This window comes from Pipistrellus kuhlii, unplaced genomic scaffold (genome assembly GCF_014108245.1).
Source record: "Pipistrellus kuhlii isolate mPipKuh1 unplaced genomic scaffold, mPipKuh1.p scaffold_m20_p_25, whole genome shotgun sequence".
In the NCBI taxonomy this organism is placed as follows: domain Eukaryota; kingdom Metazoa; phylum Chordata; class Mammalia; order Chiroptera; family Vespertilionidae; genus Pipistrellus; species Pipistrellus kuhlii.
Window position 1 is genome coordinate 8732144 of NW_023425524.1, and position 18789 is coordinate 8750932.

The 18789-nt window shown below is 58.0% G+C and overlaps 1 protein-coding gene across 1 annotated transcript in view; it reads right to left on the reverse strand.

The window, feature by feature from the left end:
• The window catches only part of SMYD3 (SET and MYND domain containing 3), a 439975-nt gene that overhangs the window by 32238 nt on the left and 388948 nt on the right, over window positions 1-18789 (reverse strand). Inside the window, exons 9-10 of the mRNA XM_036453366.2 lie at window positions 5614-5701; window positions 2063-2237 (exon numbers count right to left, since the gene is read on the reverse strand). Of these exons, the coding sequence (XP_036309259.1) occupies window positions 2063-2237; window positions 5614-5701 (263 nt within the window). The remainder of the gene's footprint in view (window positions 1-2062; window positions 2238-5613; window positions 5702-18789) is intronic.

An 18789-nucleotide genomic window follows, 5' to 3' on the forward strand; every position in this document is an offset into this window, starting at 1 on the left:
TGACTACGCTGCGGCCTGGGAAGGCGCGGGCCGGCCCCGGGCGCTCTCTCACAAGCTGATTCAAGCTGACTCACAGTCTGGATTCCACGCTGCTCCACCGCAAGGAGTGAGGAAACCACCCTGGGTCACCCCAGGGTCACAGCTGGCCTGGGGCCTCTGCCATCCACCTGGGCTGGCTGCCCGCCACCTTCCCATTCCTCCGCCTGCACCTCTCCCGCTGCCGCTTCCCACGCTCTTCGCCTGAACTGACACCTTAGACCTGCCTCTGACTTCAGCCTCTGTCCTCAGCCTCTGTCCTCACCTGTGACCTGGGCTCTAGACCTGCCCCTGTCCTCACCCTGTGACCCTGGGAACGGCCCTGCTCAGGTCTCCGGAGGCTCTCCCTGCAGCCTGGCCACCTCCCGCCCCTCTTTCACCTGCAGCCACTGCCTGTGTCCCGTGCACAGATTTAGGCCCTGATCCTCCACTGCAAGTCGTGTCCCCCCCCCCCCCCCCCCGTGCTGACATCACATTTGCATGGATTCCGGAGCTCCCCAGAATGGTGCCCTGCTCCCCGCCCCCACCACCAGCACATGCCTGCATACACACACACACACACACACACACACACACACACACACACACACTCCCCAGGTCCCGGACGCGCAGGGGCACCTCCGGGCAGTGCTGCTCCTGCTGGGCCGGAGGTGGCTCCCAGCTTCACACGGTGCCCTCGGGGCTCTGCCCTTCCCTCGGCCGCTGACTCGGCTTCCAAACTCGCTCTCAGCTCCCTGAACACGGGGGCCCGCGCCACCAGCAGCGCACCCTCAGCCCAGACTCTGCACCCAAGAGCCTGAGTTACAGGGGTGCCTGGGACAGGGCACCTACAGGGGGAGCAGCGGAGGCCGGACACGCCACAGCCAACAGCGCCTCCCCTGACGCCGCCCTGCTCTCCCCTGGCATCTGGGCAGTCACAGGTCAACAATCAGCGTGAAGGCGCCCCAGAACAAGAGCCCTGACGAGGGGGATGCACCACTGCCGCCATCGCCAGATGGGATCTGGCTCGCCTGGTCAGCTGAGGCCAAGGCCACCGCCCCCAGCTCGGCAGGACCTGTGCTCCTCCGGCTCCCGGCACCGCTTGTCCCTGTGAGCAGCGCCGTCACACCGCCCGCATCCAGATGGCACGTCATTCCTGTCTGCATACCCACAACGCTCAGCAGCCGAAGGGCCTTCACATGGGAGGAACCAGGGAAGGAGTAAAACAAGGCCTGTTCACACCCCACTGAGAATAGACGCAGCATCACGAACAGGAGCCAGCGAGCAGCTTCAGGACGGCACTCCTTCGGCCGAGCAACATCGCCTCGGCCCTCTCCCAGTCCCCCTCACCTATAGGGCTCCATCCCCCCTCACCTGTAGGCCCCATGCCCCTCAACTGTAGGGCCCCATGCCCCTCACCTGTAGGGCCCCATGCCCCTCACCTGTAGGGCCCCATGCCCCCTCACCTGTAGGGCCCCATGCCCCTCACCTGTAGGGCCCCCGTGCCCCTCACCTGTAGGGCCCCATGCCCCTCACCTGTAGGGCCCCATGCCCCTCACCTGTAGGGCCCCATGCCCCTCACCTGTAGGGCCCCATGCCCCTCACCTGTAGGGCCCCATGCCCCCTCACCTGTAGGGCCCCCGTGCCCCTCACCTGTAGGGCCCCATGCCCCTCACCTGTAGGGCCCCATGCCCCCTCACCTGTAGGGCCCCCGTGCCCCTCATCTGTAGGGCCCCCGTGCCCCTCACCTGTAGGGCCCCCGTGCCCCTCACCTGTAGGGCCCCATGCCCCTCACCTGTAGGGCCCCATGCCCCCTCACCTGTAGGGCCCCCGTGCCCCTCACCTGTAGGGCCCCCGTGCCCCTCACCTGTAGGGCCCCATGCCTTTCACCTGTAGGGCCCCATGCCCCTCACCTGTAGGGCCCCATGCCCTCACCTGTAGGGCCCCATGCCCTCACCTGTAGGGCCCCATGCCCCTCACCTGTAGGGCCCCATGCTCCTCTCCTGTAGGCCCCATGCCCCTCACCTGTAGGGCCCCATGCCCTCACCTGTAGGGCTCCATGGTGCGGATGCCGTAGAAGAGGGCCTCCTCCAGCTGGCCCAGGCTGATGCAGGCATCCAGGGCGCAGTCCAGCACCCGCAGCTGGTACACATTGATGTCGGGGAGCCGCTCTGCGTTGCTGCTGATGACGGCCTGGCACCGCGCCAGTACCTGCTCCCACTCTGGTCGGCCGTCAAGGAGCATGGTGCTCACTGGACACAGCATCGGGGGAGGGGGGGGGTGTACACCCATTACTTTGCCCAGAGGAACTGGCAGGGAGCACCTTGAGGTACGAAGCCGGAGGTGCCCCTGGGAGAGGTGCATTCTGCCACCAGCAGCCCTCCTCCACCTCCAGGCCGGTGCCCGGGATTAGATCCTCCCATCCCTCAGCGTTCTCTCTGCGCTCCACTGGAAACGGAGGCTGTTTGCCACAAGGAACTGAGACTCAGTTAGTTCAGTTTAAAGTGATTCACTGTTAGCCTGGTGTGACCCCGCTTTCCCAGACTCTGCCTGGCCCTCCCACAGCGGGGGGCAGAGGGCGAGGATGTGGCATGTGGAACCCGCTTGAATCCCTTTGAGACAATCACCCCACAAGCAGAGCAGGAGCGGGAGTGCTGGCACCGGGGACGTCACTATTTTTCTTTAATCCTCACCTGGAAATATGTTGGTTTTAGATAAATTGGTTTTACAGAAAGAGGAGGCGAGAGAGAAACATGGATGTGGGAAACTTTGATGGACTGTCTCCCGTAAGCACCCCAACTGGGAACAGAACCTGCGACCTTTCGGAGTGCGGGAGGCGCTCCCACCAACCGAGCCGCCTGCCAGGCCCCACGTGGCTTCTTTCCCACGCGTGAGGCCCAGGAAGGTGCTGGGAGGGGGCAGGCCCTCCCCGCCCCCACCTTCAACCTGCAGCTCCCAATCCACCTGCCCTCCTGCTGGAATCCCTGGGTGAAGGTTAGCAGATTCCAGATGCTGCAGAAGTGCAGGCCTCTGACCAGATAAAGCTGGATTTCTATCTAACTTTGTTCTGCCATTTGCCTGATCTGAGGTTCAGCACATCTAAGCTAAGCGCTCTGAGGCAGGCCAGACATGAAAGTGACCGATGTCACTGTGAAAACGGACATGCCGTGTGTAAACATTTAAAAAATCCCGTGTCCCACTGTGAACAGCGAGCTCTGGGTGCCAGCCATGGCGGGAGAGCACTCAGTGGAGGGCACCCAATGGGCTGGGTACCCATATCACTGCTCTCCCTCCCTTTCCGGTCAGACCTCCGAGAGGGACGAGGCTGAAGGAAAACGGTTCAGTGGATGGAGTCTGATCGGATGTCCTCCCCCTACGCTATCAGCCTCTTCGCCATCCAGGGCTCCCCTGTCCCTCCACCCCCAACTCTAAGCCTCTTCTGGGTCCCACTCAGCAAGCCCCGCCCTGGACAGAGGCGGGCTTCTGGGCTCCTTCCTCCCTTCTTCCGGCAGCATGGACCTCCCCCGACATCCAGATTCCCGGGGCACTGCTTCGCCAACCACTGGCCAGCACTGGCCATAAACCCACCAGCCACTGCTTCACCAACCACTGGCCAGCACTGGCAATAAACCCACCAGCCACTGCTTCGCCAACCACTGGCCAGCACTGGCCATAAACCCATCAGCCACTGCTTTGCCAACCACTGGCCAGCACTGGCCATAAACCCATCAGCCACTGCTTTGCCAACAACTGGCCAGCACTGGCCATAAGCCCATCAGCCACTGCTTCGCCAACCACTGGCCAACACTCAATAAACCCATCAGCCGCTGCTTCGCCAACCACTGGCCAGCACTGGCCATAAACCCATCAGCCACTGAATCGGGGGCACGGATATCTCGCTCACCCTCACGGGACATACACGCTCCTCCAAGCGGGGGAGCCTTCTGGAGGCCAACACCTCATCCCGAGTATTGGGGCGATGCCCAGGCTGGCACACTACTGAGGCTGGCCCAGATCACCCTTCTGGGCACCGCACTCTGTGTTTTAGGACGAGTCCCGTCTCGGGGAGCGGGCCCTGGTATGGGAAGAGGTGCGTTGATTGAAGAAAAGTCTTCTGTATCCATCTGTGTGTGTGTGTCGGTTTGCTGAGGGAGCCTCCCGGAGGCGGGAGCCTCGGAAGCAGCGCTGGCTCTGTAACAGATTGCCGGCTCACCTCCGTGGCTTTCCCTCCAGGATCAGACGTCTGACGCACCGTCGAGGGACATGCCTGCCTCTGACACACGCCAGACATTTCTGTGGTGAGGCGCTGCCCTGATCTGAACACTGTGATGTCTGACCTCTGTTATCCACCTTCCCGTTCCAGAGGCTCCCGCTCACTTTAGAGAGTTTGAAGCTGACAAGCCTCAGAAGCAAAGGCCGGAGGAGACACTCTGCAGCCCCTGCCGGGCACACATCTGCCTTCCCCCGGCGAGGCGAGCGGGAGGGGACCACGTGCCAATTCCCTTCGCAGCCCTGGCAGCTGTCTCCCGGAAAACAGCCAGCCCTCCCTGTAAAACACCCCGGTGAGCAAAAAATGAGTTATTTTAACTCGGAGCTTTCCCCCAGCCAATGCCGACGTGTGTTTGCTCAAGTCCCGGTGCTGGCTTGGTGTTTGCTTCCGCTCCTGCTGCTCCGCAGAGTGCCCTGGACACACTGGAGCTGGCGAGCCCGCCCCGCGGCACACCTTCAATGGACAGAGCACACTCCCTTTCCTGTGAAAACTTTACATCCCATCGGGGGATTGGGGGGAGAGAGAGGGGGACAGAGTGGAGCCACTTGGGAATTAATCAGCTCCTTGGGACAAAGACCTGGACCACGGGGCTTCTACTCACCTGCTCATCTTACTCTGCTGCTCAACCTCCCCCTCCCCGTTCCCTTCCCATCCCAGGCCCCTCACCTACAAAGCCCACCTGCTGCTAGTGGCACGTACAGCCTCGCCATGTCCCTCCTCATCCTGAACAACGGGCCGTTTCCTGACCGCAGGCCAGTGCGCCCACGTGTCTCCTGCAGGCCCCTCCCGCTGCTGGACGCCCTGCCCTGTGGGCTCCAAGGGACTCGCTGACCCTCCCAGCACAGCTCAGTGTGGCCTCCTCTGTGGCCCCTGCTGTGACCTCCACATTGACTAACCCTCCGGTGCCCCTAGGCCATATGCAGGCAGACCTCAGGGAGACTGCGGTTTGGGGGTCTGGGTCCAGACCACTGCTAGAGCGAGCTGTAACCCTTTGGTCTTGCCTTCTGTAAAATATACACCTGTCGCCCTAGCTGGTTTGGCTCAGTGGACAGAGCGTGGCCCATGGCCTGAAGGGTCGGGAGGGTTGACAACAACCACCACAAAAATACAGCACCTGTGAAGCTCATAAAGCAAAGTACAATAGGATGAGTGACACCTACATTTTACCAAAATACCTATTAATTTACGGATTTACTGACCCCCACTGTGTGTGAGTGGATAAAGCCCACTGGGAAGGCAAACCCTGGCCTTGGGTTCATCAACGCCAGACTCCAGCCAAGAAGGATGCAATCCCAACAGCACGCCTCACCCACAGGGAAAAAGGATACTTCTCTGGGCCTTTAGTTCCTCGATTTCCTTCAAGGATTCTTGAACTTCCTTCCACACTTTCTCATCACCAGCCAGCATGTCCGCATCCTGTGCAGGCCAATTAAGACAAGAGGAAGGAAGACAAATTACTCGATTGAGAAATGGGCCAAGGATCTAACTGGACTCTTCTCCAAAGACGATATTCAAATGGCCAATAAGCACATGAAATCATCTTCAAGCCATTGGCCATTAGGGAAACGCAAATCAAAAACACAATGAGGTGTCACTTTACACCCAGGAGAATGGCTTCAGTGAAAAATACAGAAAACAACAAGTGTTGGCGAGGATACGGAAAACTGGAACTCCTATATGCTGCTGAAAGGGGTGGAAAATGGGACAATCATTTTGAAGAACAGTCGGGAAGTTTCTCAAGAGGTTAAGCATAGACTTACCTTATCATTTACCAATTCCACTCCTTATGCATATAACCAAGGGAAATGATAATATATGTTCACATACAAACTTGTGTGTACATTTTCATAGCAGCATTATTCATAAGAGCAAAAAGGTGGATGCAAGCCAATGTTCATCAACTAATGAATGAATAAAATGTGGCCCATCCATATAATGGAATACTAGCTGGCAATAAAGAAGCACAGATAGATGCTGACACATCTCCACCAATATGCTTCCATTAATACGGAGTATCGATCAACATGAGGCTGGAGAAGGGAGACGAGTACCATGTTTGAAAACATGCTTCTACATGAAAGAATCCCATCACAAAGGCCTACCAAGTCCATGGTTCCACTTAGATGAAATGTTCACGCAAACCCACAGACAGAAAGTGGGTGAGTCATTGGCTAAGACTGTGGGAGAGCGTGGAGAGCACTGGGGAGTGACTGCTGATGAGAATGGGATTTATTTTGGGGGTGACGGTAATGTTCTTAGAAAACTCATTTTGACAACGGTTCCACAAAGAATGCACAGAAAGCTATTAAACATACACTTCAATGTCTGAATTGATAGTATGACACATACATGTAGCCATAGCTCTGTCTCTATCTCTGAAAGACCTCACGGGGAAGAGGGAAAAGTGAAAGAACCACTTGTTGGGAGACCTAGCTCTCTATCGATATGGAGAATTGATCAACACGAGGCTGGGGAAGGGAGACGAGTACCATCACACCCATGCCTGTGAACCAGTTTTTACTTTTGCAAAAACTAAAAACCCATCCATCAATGAAAAGACAACAATTTACAAAGCAATTAAAGACAAAAGTGTGAGTTTCGTTTGCTAAAGGTCTGTCCTCCTGCTTAGCAAGCAGGTACCTGTTTTTCCTGTCTGTCCCCAGAGTCCCCGGCCACGTGTGGCTGCGGACACCACATGGGCAGCGGTGGGTGCCGGGTTCTGCCACCGTGGCCAGTTGATGGGCAGACGCAGAGAGAAGCCAAGCGAAGGGGAAGGAGCTCTCTTCTTCTCCGAGGTCCACACGCTCCTCAGTGGGTGTCAGCGAAAGAAGCTTCCTAGGAGATGACCTCCAATCACCTTGATGGCCGAGGTGAGGAGGGAGCCTGTACAACCTGCACCCGCTCCCTGGAGACTCACAGCCACCAAGGCTGGTTACAGAGTGACTGTGAGACCGCTGTCAGGGCGAGCGTCTGAGACTGGGGGAAAGGAACACCTCTCTCGGGTGCGGGGCAGAAAAACGCTGGGGCCACACGGAGAAGCGTGGAAAAGAGGCCCCGGGCAGGGGAGGCAGAGGGCGTCTCTGAGAACAGAGCAGGGAAGAAATCAGACAAGCAGTGTTCACACTGAAGAGATAGGAGAGGGATGGAATAGCAGGAAACTCGCACACGGAAAGTATGTATCTGTCACGGGCAAAACAAACAAACAGGAAGAGGAGATCCCCGGGGTGGGGCAGCCTGGCCTCAGGGAGGTCCGTGTTAAGGAAACAGCCAGGAAAGGCCCCCCTGAGAAGGTAACATATGAGGAAGGAGCTGAAGGAGGTGAAGGAGGAGGAGATACGAGTCTAGAAAGGGGACAGCAGGTGCCAAGGCGAGGCAGGAGGTGCCCAGCTGCCCCAGGAATACCAGGAGGCCAGCGTGATAGAGTTCCCAGGTTGTGCGTGTCCCATCTTCCCTGTTTTATTATTTGTTCTATATTGTTAATATATAGTTTCTTGATTGATTTTTAGAGAGAGAAGCAGGGAGAGGGTGAGAGAGAAACAACGTGAGAGGGCAATATTGATCAGTTGCCTCCTGCACTCCCCTGGATGGAGCCTGCAACCCGGACATGTGCCCTTGGCTGGGAATTGAACCAGCAACCTCCTGGTGTAGGGGAGACACCCAGACCACTGAGCCACCTGGCCAGGGACACATCGTCTCCATTTCAGAGCTAAAGGAAAGTCTTGTTCTTCTTCTTTGATCCTGCCTCTCCCAAATACATGGCATAGAACCTTTTTTGTAGCAAATGCTCTGCTAACAGTTTGGAGAGTGGACCTGAAGAAGGAAACATATTTATTTGGCAATGATCTGGGTGCCTCCTGTATGCCTTTTCATGATTTCTCACAGCCTCTGGCAATCAATACCTACAACTTACACCTGCGGCACAGACAGACCTAAGTCGTAAGGAACTGCGGGGAAAAGGCTTCTGTCCCCAGTTGCCACGTGTAAGATTCACATCCACGTCTCTCTGGCTCCGGGGCCTATCTCTTCCCGGATCTTCATGTTTGATTTGGATTTGTTTTTCTCCCGGGCTGCTTCAAGATGAAACTCATGTTTGGGAGATAGTAAGTTCAAAACACCTTCAATGCGTGGGTCCTACCGTATTCCTAGCACTGGCACTTGGAAAAGGGCAGTCAACTCCTCCGGCAGGGAGCTCACGTGGGGTTCCTGAATTCTTCCACCGAGCAGGGTGAGACTACGGGTCCAGGCAGAGCAGCTAAACTGCCATCATATCCCCAACCATCTCCTCATAACCGGACCAGCTGTCCTCTGGGTGCGCCAAAGACTTTATTTACTTATCCAAAGAGCAGGCAAACTTTACTAACGCTTCCAGACATCCAGAGCAAGAGCTCTCGAGAGCACTTCACACTGGAGCTGGACGGAGCTCCCTCTTCTAGCTAGCTTCCGACTCTCCAGAGGGCTCCACGTGGTGAAAGTCGACTCCCAGTTCCCAGATCCTGCACGCATCCCACCCAGACCCGCTCTGCTCCACTGGGCGCCCACTTCCACTCACTGCTCTGACTTCCTTCTCCGAGTCCCTTTAGGACCCAGCCCCAATGGCCCCTATCAGGAAACCCGTTCGCATTTGCCCTCTGGCCATGGCCATCGGCTGCCTGTCCTGTACATCCAGTGTCATTAATAATGGACTTTCCCATCGCCATGCTCACTGGAGCTCCTGGAGGGACCATGACCTCATCGGCTCTGTATTCTCATTCTGGCGCAGGGGACGCATTCACAGCGAATGTCTGTGACAGAGCGGATGAATGGAGAGAGAGGAGTGATCGCCCACAATCCCAGGAGCAGTATTCTAAGAATAAGACACCTAATTTCACAACAAGGAGAATTCCAACCAAGGAAACGGAGGCGGTTCTTTTCGCACCACACTTCCCTCTCGCCTGTTTCTACTGTCGACTGGTATACGGTGATGATGTGGGGGACCCAGCGGGACTCTCCCAGCATGAGAAGTCCCTGTCAGCTCCGGCTCTGAGAGCAGCATCGAGGCTGTTTGGGAGCAGGTTCTGCCCACTCTCCTGGCTCCTACCTCCATCATCATTCTGCGCCTCCTGCTGCTCACCCGCCCCACACACATTCCTCCCCATACATTCCTCCCCATACATCCCTCCCCACACACCCCTGCCCCACACATCCCTGCCCCACACACCCCTGCCGCACACACCTCTCCCCACACACCCCTGCCCCATCTACCCCAGGATGAGTCAGTGAGGCTGTCTGTGCTCCCGTAGACACAGCTGATAAATCAGTTCTTTAGTGTCATCCCCTTAGCAGAAATCGGTACCAGATGATATGAGATCATCTCACCATACATGAAAGGGTGCCACTCAACACAACTGCGTCCAATTGGCCAGCAGCTTCCTTCCTTTGGGCCTGAGGGCAGGAAGCACACCTGCAGGTGCCCGTGGCTGCAGCGCATCAGAGACCTGTGCTGCTTCAGCAGAATGAGGCTGGGGTCCGGCCAGACTGGCTGAGCGTGTCTGGGGGACACACTCCACCGGGTCAGACCATGACCACGGGCTCCACTGGGTCAAACGGTGACCATTGGCTCCACTGGGTCAGATGGCGGCCACGGGCTCCACTGGGTCAGACTGGCGCTCCACCGGGTCAGACGGCAACTACGGGCTCCACCGGGTCAGACGGTGACCACGGGCTCCACCAGGTCAGACACTGACCATGGGCTCCACCAGGTCAGACGGTGGCCACGGGTTCCACTGGGTCAGATGGTGGTCACGGGTTCCACCGGATCAGAAGACCACGGGCTCCACTGGGTCAGACACTGACCATGGGCTCCACCGGGTCAAACGGAGACCACGGGCTCCACTGGGTCAGACACTGACCATGAGCTCCCCCAGGTCAGACGGCAACCATGGGCTCCACTGGGTCAGACACTGACCATGGGCTCCACCGGGTTAGATGGTGGCCACAGGCTCCACGGGGTCAGATGACGGCCACGGGCTCCACCGGGTCACATGGTGGCCATGGGCTCCACCAGGTTAGACACTGACCACAGGCTCCACTGGTTAGATGGTGACCACGGGCTCCACCAAGTCAGAAACTGACTATGGGCTCCACCGGGTCGAACGGTAACCACGGGCTCCACCAGGTCAGAAGGCGACCACGGGCTCCACTGGGTCAGAAACTGACCATGGGCTCCACCGGGTCAAACGGTGACCACGGGCTCCACTGGGTCAGATGGCAACCACGGGCTCCATCGAGTAAGTGACCACGGGCTCCACCGGGTCAGACACTGACCATGGGATCCACCGGGTCAGACCATGGCCCCGGACTCCACCAGTTCAGATGGTGGCCACGGGTTCCACGGGGTTAGACGGCTACCACGGGCTCAACTGGGTCAGACACGAGCTCCACCGGGTCAGACGGCAACCATGGGCTCCACTTGGTGAGACACGAGCTCCACCAGATCAGAAGGGAACCACTGGCTCCACTGGGTCAGACGGTGGCCCTGGCTCCACCGGGTCAGACTGGGACCACGGGCTCCACCTGGTTAGACGGTGACCACGGGCTCCACTGGGTCAGACACTGACCATGGGCTCCACCGGGTCAGACTCTGACCACGGGCTCCACCGGGTCAGACACCGATTACGTGCTCCACTGGGTCAGATGGCAACCACGGGCTCCACCAGGTCAGATACTGACCACAGGCTCCACTGGGTCAGATGGCGGCCACAGGCTCCACCGGTTTAGTGACCATGGCCTCCACCAGGTCAGACACTGACTACGGGCTCCACCGGTCAGACGGTGACTTCGGGCTTCACTGGGTCAGACGGTGGCCACGGGCTCCACCGGTTAGATGGTGACCACGGGCTCCACCGAGTCAGAAACTGACTATGGGCTTCACCGGGTAGAACAGTAACCATGGCCTCCACCAGGTCAGACGGCCACGGGCTCCACGGGGTCAGACACTGACCATGAGCTCTCCCAGGTCAGACGGCAACCACAGGCTCCACCGGATCAGACGGTGACCACGGGCTCCACCGGTTCAGACACTGACCATAGGCTCCACCGGGTCAGATGGTGGTCACGGGCTTGACTGGGTCAGATGGCGGCCACGGGCTCCACCGGTCAGTGACCACGGCCTCCACCGGGTCAGATGGTGACCACAGGCTCCACCGGATCAGACAGTAACCACGGCCTCCACTGGGTCAGATGGTGACCACAGGCTCCACTGGGTCAGACATTGACCATGGGCTCCCCCAGGTCAGACGGCAACCACAGGCTCCACCGGATCAGACGGTGACCACGGGCTCCACCTGTTCAGACACTGACCATAGGCTCCACCGGGTCAGATGGTGGTCACGGGCTTGACTGGGTCAGATGGCGGCCACGGGCTCCACCGGTCAGTGATCACGGCCTCCACCGGGTCAGACGGTGACCATGGGCTCCAAGGGTCAGATACTGACCATGGGCTCCACCTGGTCAGACACCGATCATGGGCTCCAGTGGGTCAGACGATGGCCACGGGTTCCACTGGGTCAGATGGTGGCCACGGGCTTCACCGGGTCAGTGACCATGGGCTCCTGTGGGTCAGACACCGACCATGGGCTCCAGTGGGTCAGACGATGGCCACGGGCTCCACTGGGTCAGATGGCGGCCATGGGCTCCACCGGTTCAGTGACCACGGGCTCCTGTGGGTCAGACACCGACCATGGGCTCCAGTGGGTCAGACGATGGCCACGGGCTCCACCGGTTCAGTGACCATGGGCTCCGCCGAGTCAGAAGTGACCACGGGCTCCACCGGGTCAGACACTAACCACAGGCTCCACTGGGTCAGATGGCGACCATGGGCTCAACTTGTTCAGATTGCGGCCATGGGCACCACTGGGTCAGAAGTGACCATGGGCTCCACGGGGTCGGACAGTGACCACGGGCTCCTCTGGGTCAAATGGCGACCACGGGCTCCACCGGGTCAGTTGGGGCCCCACGGAGTCGGACGGCGACCACGGGCCCCACCGGGTCGGACAGGAGACGCAGCCTCCGCGCTGCGTTAAGCGTGCTTGCACAGATGTGTGTTTGATGTTGAAGCCCCCGCAGGGCCGGCCTCAGCTGGTTCCCATTAGAGAGGGGGTGCAATGTGCTCTGCAGGTCTCCTGATCTCCCCGCCTCATGCAGACTCTGATTAGACGGGACTGGAGAGAGGAGCACAGGATGGGAAACAACATTATGAAATGCTTAAAACTTCTCCAGTAATTCAATAAGCCATGTGTTTTAAAAGAAGAGGTTTTGTGTGTGTGTGTGTGTGTGTGTGTGTGTTTCCTGTTTTGTTTTTAAAGCAGAATGCGGTTCAAATACAACGTGTGCACTTAGGAGAGAGATTAGGAACCTGAAATTCGAAATCCCCAGGGAAACGGAATTTAAGTGCAGCGCCCTGACAGGGGGCTCTGGTTCACGGATGATGCACTGGGACTAATAAATTACACACAACAGCATCTGCAAACTCCAGATCCAGAGGAAGCACCTCCGCTGGAACCAATTTCCACCTCCTTTGGCAAGAACAACAGAAAGCAGCTCGGATGTAACTTGAGGAGGGAGAGGCTCGTCTGTGAAGTGGAAAAAGAGCGGTTAAAAATAGAGCATCCACTATTATCTTATCACCCGCCAGGCAGTGCAGGAGCTGATGGACACCGGAGACGGGAGAAAGAAGGAATGTTCTCGACTTCATGCGGCTAAGCCTAATCCTTGGAGCTCAGGAAAAGGAGCACCAGGGTGAGAGTCACACCGTGTGGGTGTGACTTCCTGCTCTATACCTGCCAGCCTGGCAAGGGGCGACCTCTCCCTGAGGCTAAGCTTCCTCAGGGAGGACCATTTTCTGAGCAGATACAGCTTCCAGCCCCTTCCTGTCACCTTCTAGAAGCTCTGCTGTGCATGGCACAGCGGCCTAGAGATCGGGGCCACCGGGGCCTGCCTGGTCTGACCCTAACGGAGGGGAGCGCGGGTGATAGTGTAAGGGAGGACCAGCTGTGCCACACCCCATCCCTGTACCCCCTCCTCCATTTAGTCCTCCCAACAACGCCTCTCCATCCACAAAGAACCAGACAAATGGCCACCGACTTCCGCAGACACCGTTGTCCATGCACTTGCCAGCGGGGACCACGATGACAGTGAGGACAGACAATGAGGAGGACGAGAGGGACGCCATGCAGGTGCGGTTCCAGCGCACAGCTCATCGTGGTAACCTGATGTCTCCTCCGCTTCACCGTGCACATGGCCTCAGTGCCACGGGGCTACCCACAGAGGGAGCACAGGGGTCTCAACTCCGTCCTCTCAAGAGCCCAGGGCTTTGGCCACCCCCTCCCCGGCCCCTGAGCTGGCTGAACCCAGCAGAGAGGCCCCCTTCTCAGGTGGCAGCCCTCTCAGCCAGCTGGTCATGCCAACGCAACAGAGAAGCATCCGGGCAACCAGGAGCACCACGTCCAGTCCAAGCAAGTCCTGCAAGGGGATGCCCCTTGGAGCCGCCAGCAGTACCACTGCTTAGTTGCCATTGAACTTGATGTCCCCACGGTCGCTGCCAGCATTTGCCAATGCCCATGAGCTTTGCTTTGCAGGCAAACGCAGGACTCTATGGCAATGACCAATGTGCACGAGGCCACACACGGGACCAGCTGCGGGTTCAGGGTGGCTCTCGGGTCCACAGAACATGGCAGGCGTGGGGACGTGCTCCTCGGGCTGCGAGGAGCATGGCCGCAGCCTTGGTGGGTGCAGCTGGGCATCTAGAACCACCCAAGCCACTCCACCCCACCCCTCCACTCCCTCCACTCCCCTGTGCAGGCACTCCCCGCCCAGTGCTCACTGCTCAGAGAAAGAGCGCATTTGCTTAGGTCAAGTCAGGTTAACATCAAGGACATTTTCAAATCCGCGTCTACTTGCTTCCTGCCGTTCCTGCAGCATGAGTGGGAGCTAGCAGTACCGCGGATAACAAAGGCGATCACTTTTAGGGAGGAGAACTCCCTCCCCTCTTCCCCCTGGAGAGATAAGTTCCCCGGAGGCACGCTGGGACTGCGGAGGGTGCAGAAGGCCGTGGCTCAGCCTGCACATTCTTTCCCGCCGGCTCTGACCCTGTGTTCCCGACGCCCTGCCGAGGCTGCCAATCTGCGTGTCAACACCGCAAGGTGGGAGGTTGGAGCCTGGGAAACATGCAAAGACTCCACGGGAAAACCCGTCCTCATGGCAACAGGCTGAGGATAAAGCACCCAGGTTTGTTCTCATGGAGACCCGAACCGCAGCCCTCGCCCCGACCGGCCACACCTCTATCTCCCTCCTGTTTCCTTCCCAGGAAGAGCCCTCCACTCCCCTCCGTGCACAGCGGGAAGATAAAGTCGGGTCTAAGGGGCAACAGCGAAGGTCAGATCATCTCAACGTGGTCTCGGCAGAGACATTTAGAAATAGGATGAACCCAGCATGAGGGGGCTCCGTGCTCCTGGCATGGGAATGTGTGGAAGAGGGGGGCTTCAGCTTCCCCGGCCCCCCAACTCTGCCACTGGCCAGCTGGAACACTTGGATGCTAACTGCTCAGCTCCCCCAGGTGAGAACTTGAGGAAGGTTGCTATGGAGATGGAAACTAATCATTCCACACCACCAGTCACCTGTGTAGACGGTGACTGTTGTGCGTGAGGAGGGACCTGAAATCCTGATAGGAGACCTGGAAACCTGTGGGTGTACAGCTAACTGCAACTGCCTCCGCTCTGCCTTGAGTGCGAAATGCCCATCAGAGCCGGTACGCAGAGGACTGCCCAGCCCAGCCCGCTCTCCGCCAGCCCGGGACTCGGACGAAGGTTTAATTCACCCGCTCCCACTTCCACGTGTGTGTGCAATGACAGCGGGCGACGCTCCACGCTCAGCGAATGGGGTGTCCGCTTATCTGCCACCGCAAGCACCATCAGGTTCTCTCGTCTGCTGCCCCAAACCAGGGGGCAGCTGGGTTGGGGTCCTTCAGGTAATGAGTCCTGGAGAGCAGTCTAGACGCGCTTTCCCAGGGCGATCGATAAAGAAGCCATTTACCGTGACACCAGAACCTGTGCCTGCACCCAGATGCCTTCCCCTAGCTCCCCCACCTCTAAGGTGCTGGTTGGCTCCAGCTCCCGGGTTCCCACTGCTGCCTGGCCAAGCGGCCCCCGACATGCTCCGACCACAGGCCAAACAAGCAGAAAGGTCAAAGGCACGCGTCCCGATGTGAGGAGGAGACTGATTTCTAACAGCTGTCATGTTTTCAAAAAGCAAGAGCCCGGAATTGCATTTGTCTCCCCTGGAGAAAAGCCAGCCTTCCTCCAGCTATTGGAAAACCTCCTGTGGTGAATCAATCCAGGCAGAGAGCCATTCCTGGAAGCTGGGGGCTGGGTCACCCCAGAGGGCGATCCCTGGGGGGTCTGGAGGCAGCTCCTAAGAGCTGGGAGGGAGGGGTGAAGGGGAGGGGACCGGATTCCACAGTTCAGATCTTTTTGCCCCACTTCATGCCTCTGAGGGACCCGCACAAACACTCGGAACCCAGATGCTCTGCCCATGGCGGCGGTGCCGGCTGAAGGCAGGGCGAGCCCCCCGCGCCCACCACCCGCAAGCCCACGTCTGCACTTTATATTCCAGCGCGTGGACCTGGCCCGCAGCCAGGGGCCTCTTCTGATGTCAGAGATAAAAGGCTGGCCACGTCTGGCAGGCGGCCCCACCTCCACGCTCTGCAACCATCTCATAAACCAAGTATGCAGGCTGTTACAGAGCCTGCAGACAGAGGCCCAGTGGAGCCGCTTAAACATTTCCAGATGATGGTCTGAGTGTCCCCTCTGAGCAGGAGGAGAAGGGTGCACAGGGGGCAGGCCGGCTCACGGAAGCCACAGGGGAACTGGAAATGGGTGCCCAGTGCACGCAGAGGCTCTGCTGGGGTGCTGCTCACTGAGCTACGGCATCTTGCAGGAGGACCTGGCACGGAGACAGCAGCGGGTCTCTGTTCTGCCCCCCAGCACAGGTCTGGGTTCTGTGCACTGATGTCCGATGGGTCCTGATCCAATCCCGGGTTCCAAAATGGCACCAGGGGCTGCAAGACGGCCCCGCCCTCTCTCCTCATGCTTCTGGCCCTGGAAATGCCATGAAGCCAGCCGCCGAGGATTTATAAAGCCACACCTGTCCCCGATCACAGCCTAATCCCCGAACCCGAAACACGTCCTGTGACATTCATTTCATATCTGACTTCCTGAGTGCTTAGAAGGAAGATTCCAGTCTCAGTAAATGTGCAGCAGCCTTTAGACTGGGCACGGGTTTACTGTCTGCGAGTACACAACGTGGAACTCTTTCCTCCTCTGTCCGGCAGCAGAAAGGCTTCAGAGATCTCTTTAATGTGAGAAAACCTGTCCTTATCCCCAGTGGGAGCTGAACTACTGGGGTTACGCCTATTTTAACAAATATATCAGCCCAAACTGGTTTGGCTCAGTGGATAGAGAGTCGGCCAGCAGACTGAGAGGTCCCAGGTTCGATTCCGGTCAAGGGCATGTACCTTAGTTGCTGGCACATTCCCAGTAGGGGGTGTGCAAAAGACAGCTGATCGATGTTTCTAACTCTCTATCCCTCTCTCTTCCTCTCTGTAAAAAATCAATTAAAAAAAATATATATCAGATGCTTTAATTCATTCTGGGAGGCCACAGCATGCAACTTTCTCCTCCCCCCAGCAATAACGCACACACACAGGTACCCAGGCATGCCCCATCCATGCCAGCCGTGCTTTAGGGAAACTGAAGTCTCCAACTCTCCCTCAAACCCAGCCTTGCTGCTCCTCCGGCTTCTCCTCCCTGCTAGAGCTTCTCCTCCCTGCTGGCAGGGCCGCGCGCAGTGGGTATTCACTTAGAGTCACCTGACAGCTGACTGAACATAGGTCCCACCTAGGCAAATGACGGCAGAGGCCCGCAGGCTCCCAGGTGTCTGCATTCTGTACGATCAGCCCAGCTGACATGATGCCCTGCCTCGCTGCCCATCATCGCCTCCCACCTCTATGACCACACCGTCACCTTCCATGCCGCAACAGTAACATCTGCAACAAGACCTAATGGGCGAGGCCTTCTCCCATGTCTGCTGCGTCTACAATGGCACGGCCGTTCTCTGCGTTTGCTTTGTAACGGACACCAGAGACCCTTCCACAGCTATGAGTAACAGTGTGCCCTTCGACGTCTTCAGTCCAACACCTGCCAACATTTCCCAGATGTAGAGTGAGGCATTGATGGGGGGGGGGGTGTGTGGAGGGGAGAGACAGAGCACGCGTGCACGGGGATCTATGGCAGCACAGAGAGAGGGCCTTTGCCCAGCCCAGATGAGGGACGCGTCCTGGAGAAGACGCCTGAGCGGGAAGGCTGGGAGGTGTGGGCCAAGAGCAGATAAGCAGGAGGGACCAGCATGAGGAGCAGAGGGGCCGACGGCACAGCGCCTGGGAGGAGACAGAGCCACGTGGCCGTATCCTAGTTCGGGAGGAGGCAGGAGGTGGTGGCACCCTGTCCTCTAGTGCCTCCTGGGTCTGCGTGGAGGCTATTTGTCCCAGGTGTGGGGGTGTCTCATTTAGGGACCTATGACAGAATGGGCCCACAGACCTGGAAACGTGAGGCTGGATTGCAGTGAATGGAGAGAAAGGGGAGCAGGAAAGGTTAGAGATGGAGGCAGTGAAGAGCAGCCTCCATGGAAGGCGGATGTGGTCCTATGTGTGCGACATGGACCTCAGGGTTCCGGGTACAGTCCGTGCTGCTAAATGTCTATGTGGACACACACCGGCAGGGGGAGGGGCTGGAGGCAGGAAGGCCAGGCAGGCAGAGGCTCACAGACCAGAAGAGATGCCAGGAACACAGATAAGGAGTGGCCTTCGGGACAGAGACGGGGAGCAAGGGGCCACGGAAGGGAGGTAAAGAAGGGGTGACTCAGCATGGACGTAGACAGTGGGGTGGTGAGGGCAGGGGGTGGGGGTGGCTAGAGGGGGTTGATGAGGGGAAAAAGGGGGACATACATAATGCTTTCAACAATAAAGGTTTTTAAAAAAAGAAGGGGTGAGTTGGGAGTGCATGTCTGGGGAGGAGGGCACTAGAATAAGGGCCAAGCACCTGGCTTCCATGACTCAGTGCCCATGGAACCTAGTGCTAGGGGAATAACAGAATTTATTCACTGACGGTTCATGCAAATTTATTAAGTGCTGTAGGAATTATATAAGTACCATGAAGACACAACAGAAAACAAGACTCTCCTAACCAGGAAGCAAGCAGGTAAATACAAGTAGGTAACGGTGCTGTAATGGCGATAAAGAGGAAGGAAGCCATCACCAGGGAGAGGCGCCATGGTGGCCCTCTGCGGAGGGGGCTGCACCGAGGGCTGAGGAATGAGCAGGAACTGGAAGCACACACTCCAGGAAGACTGGTCAGGCAAGAAGCCGAGGCACAGGTCCCAGCAGGATCCACATGGCCTGCTCCAGCAGAGACACT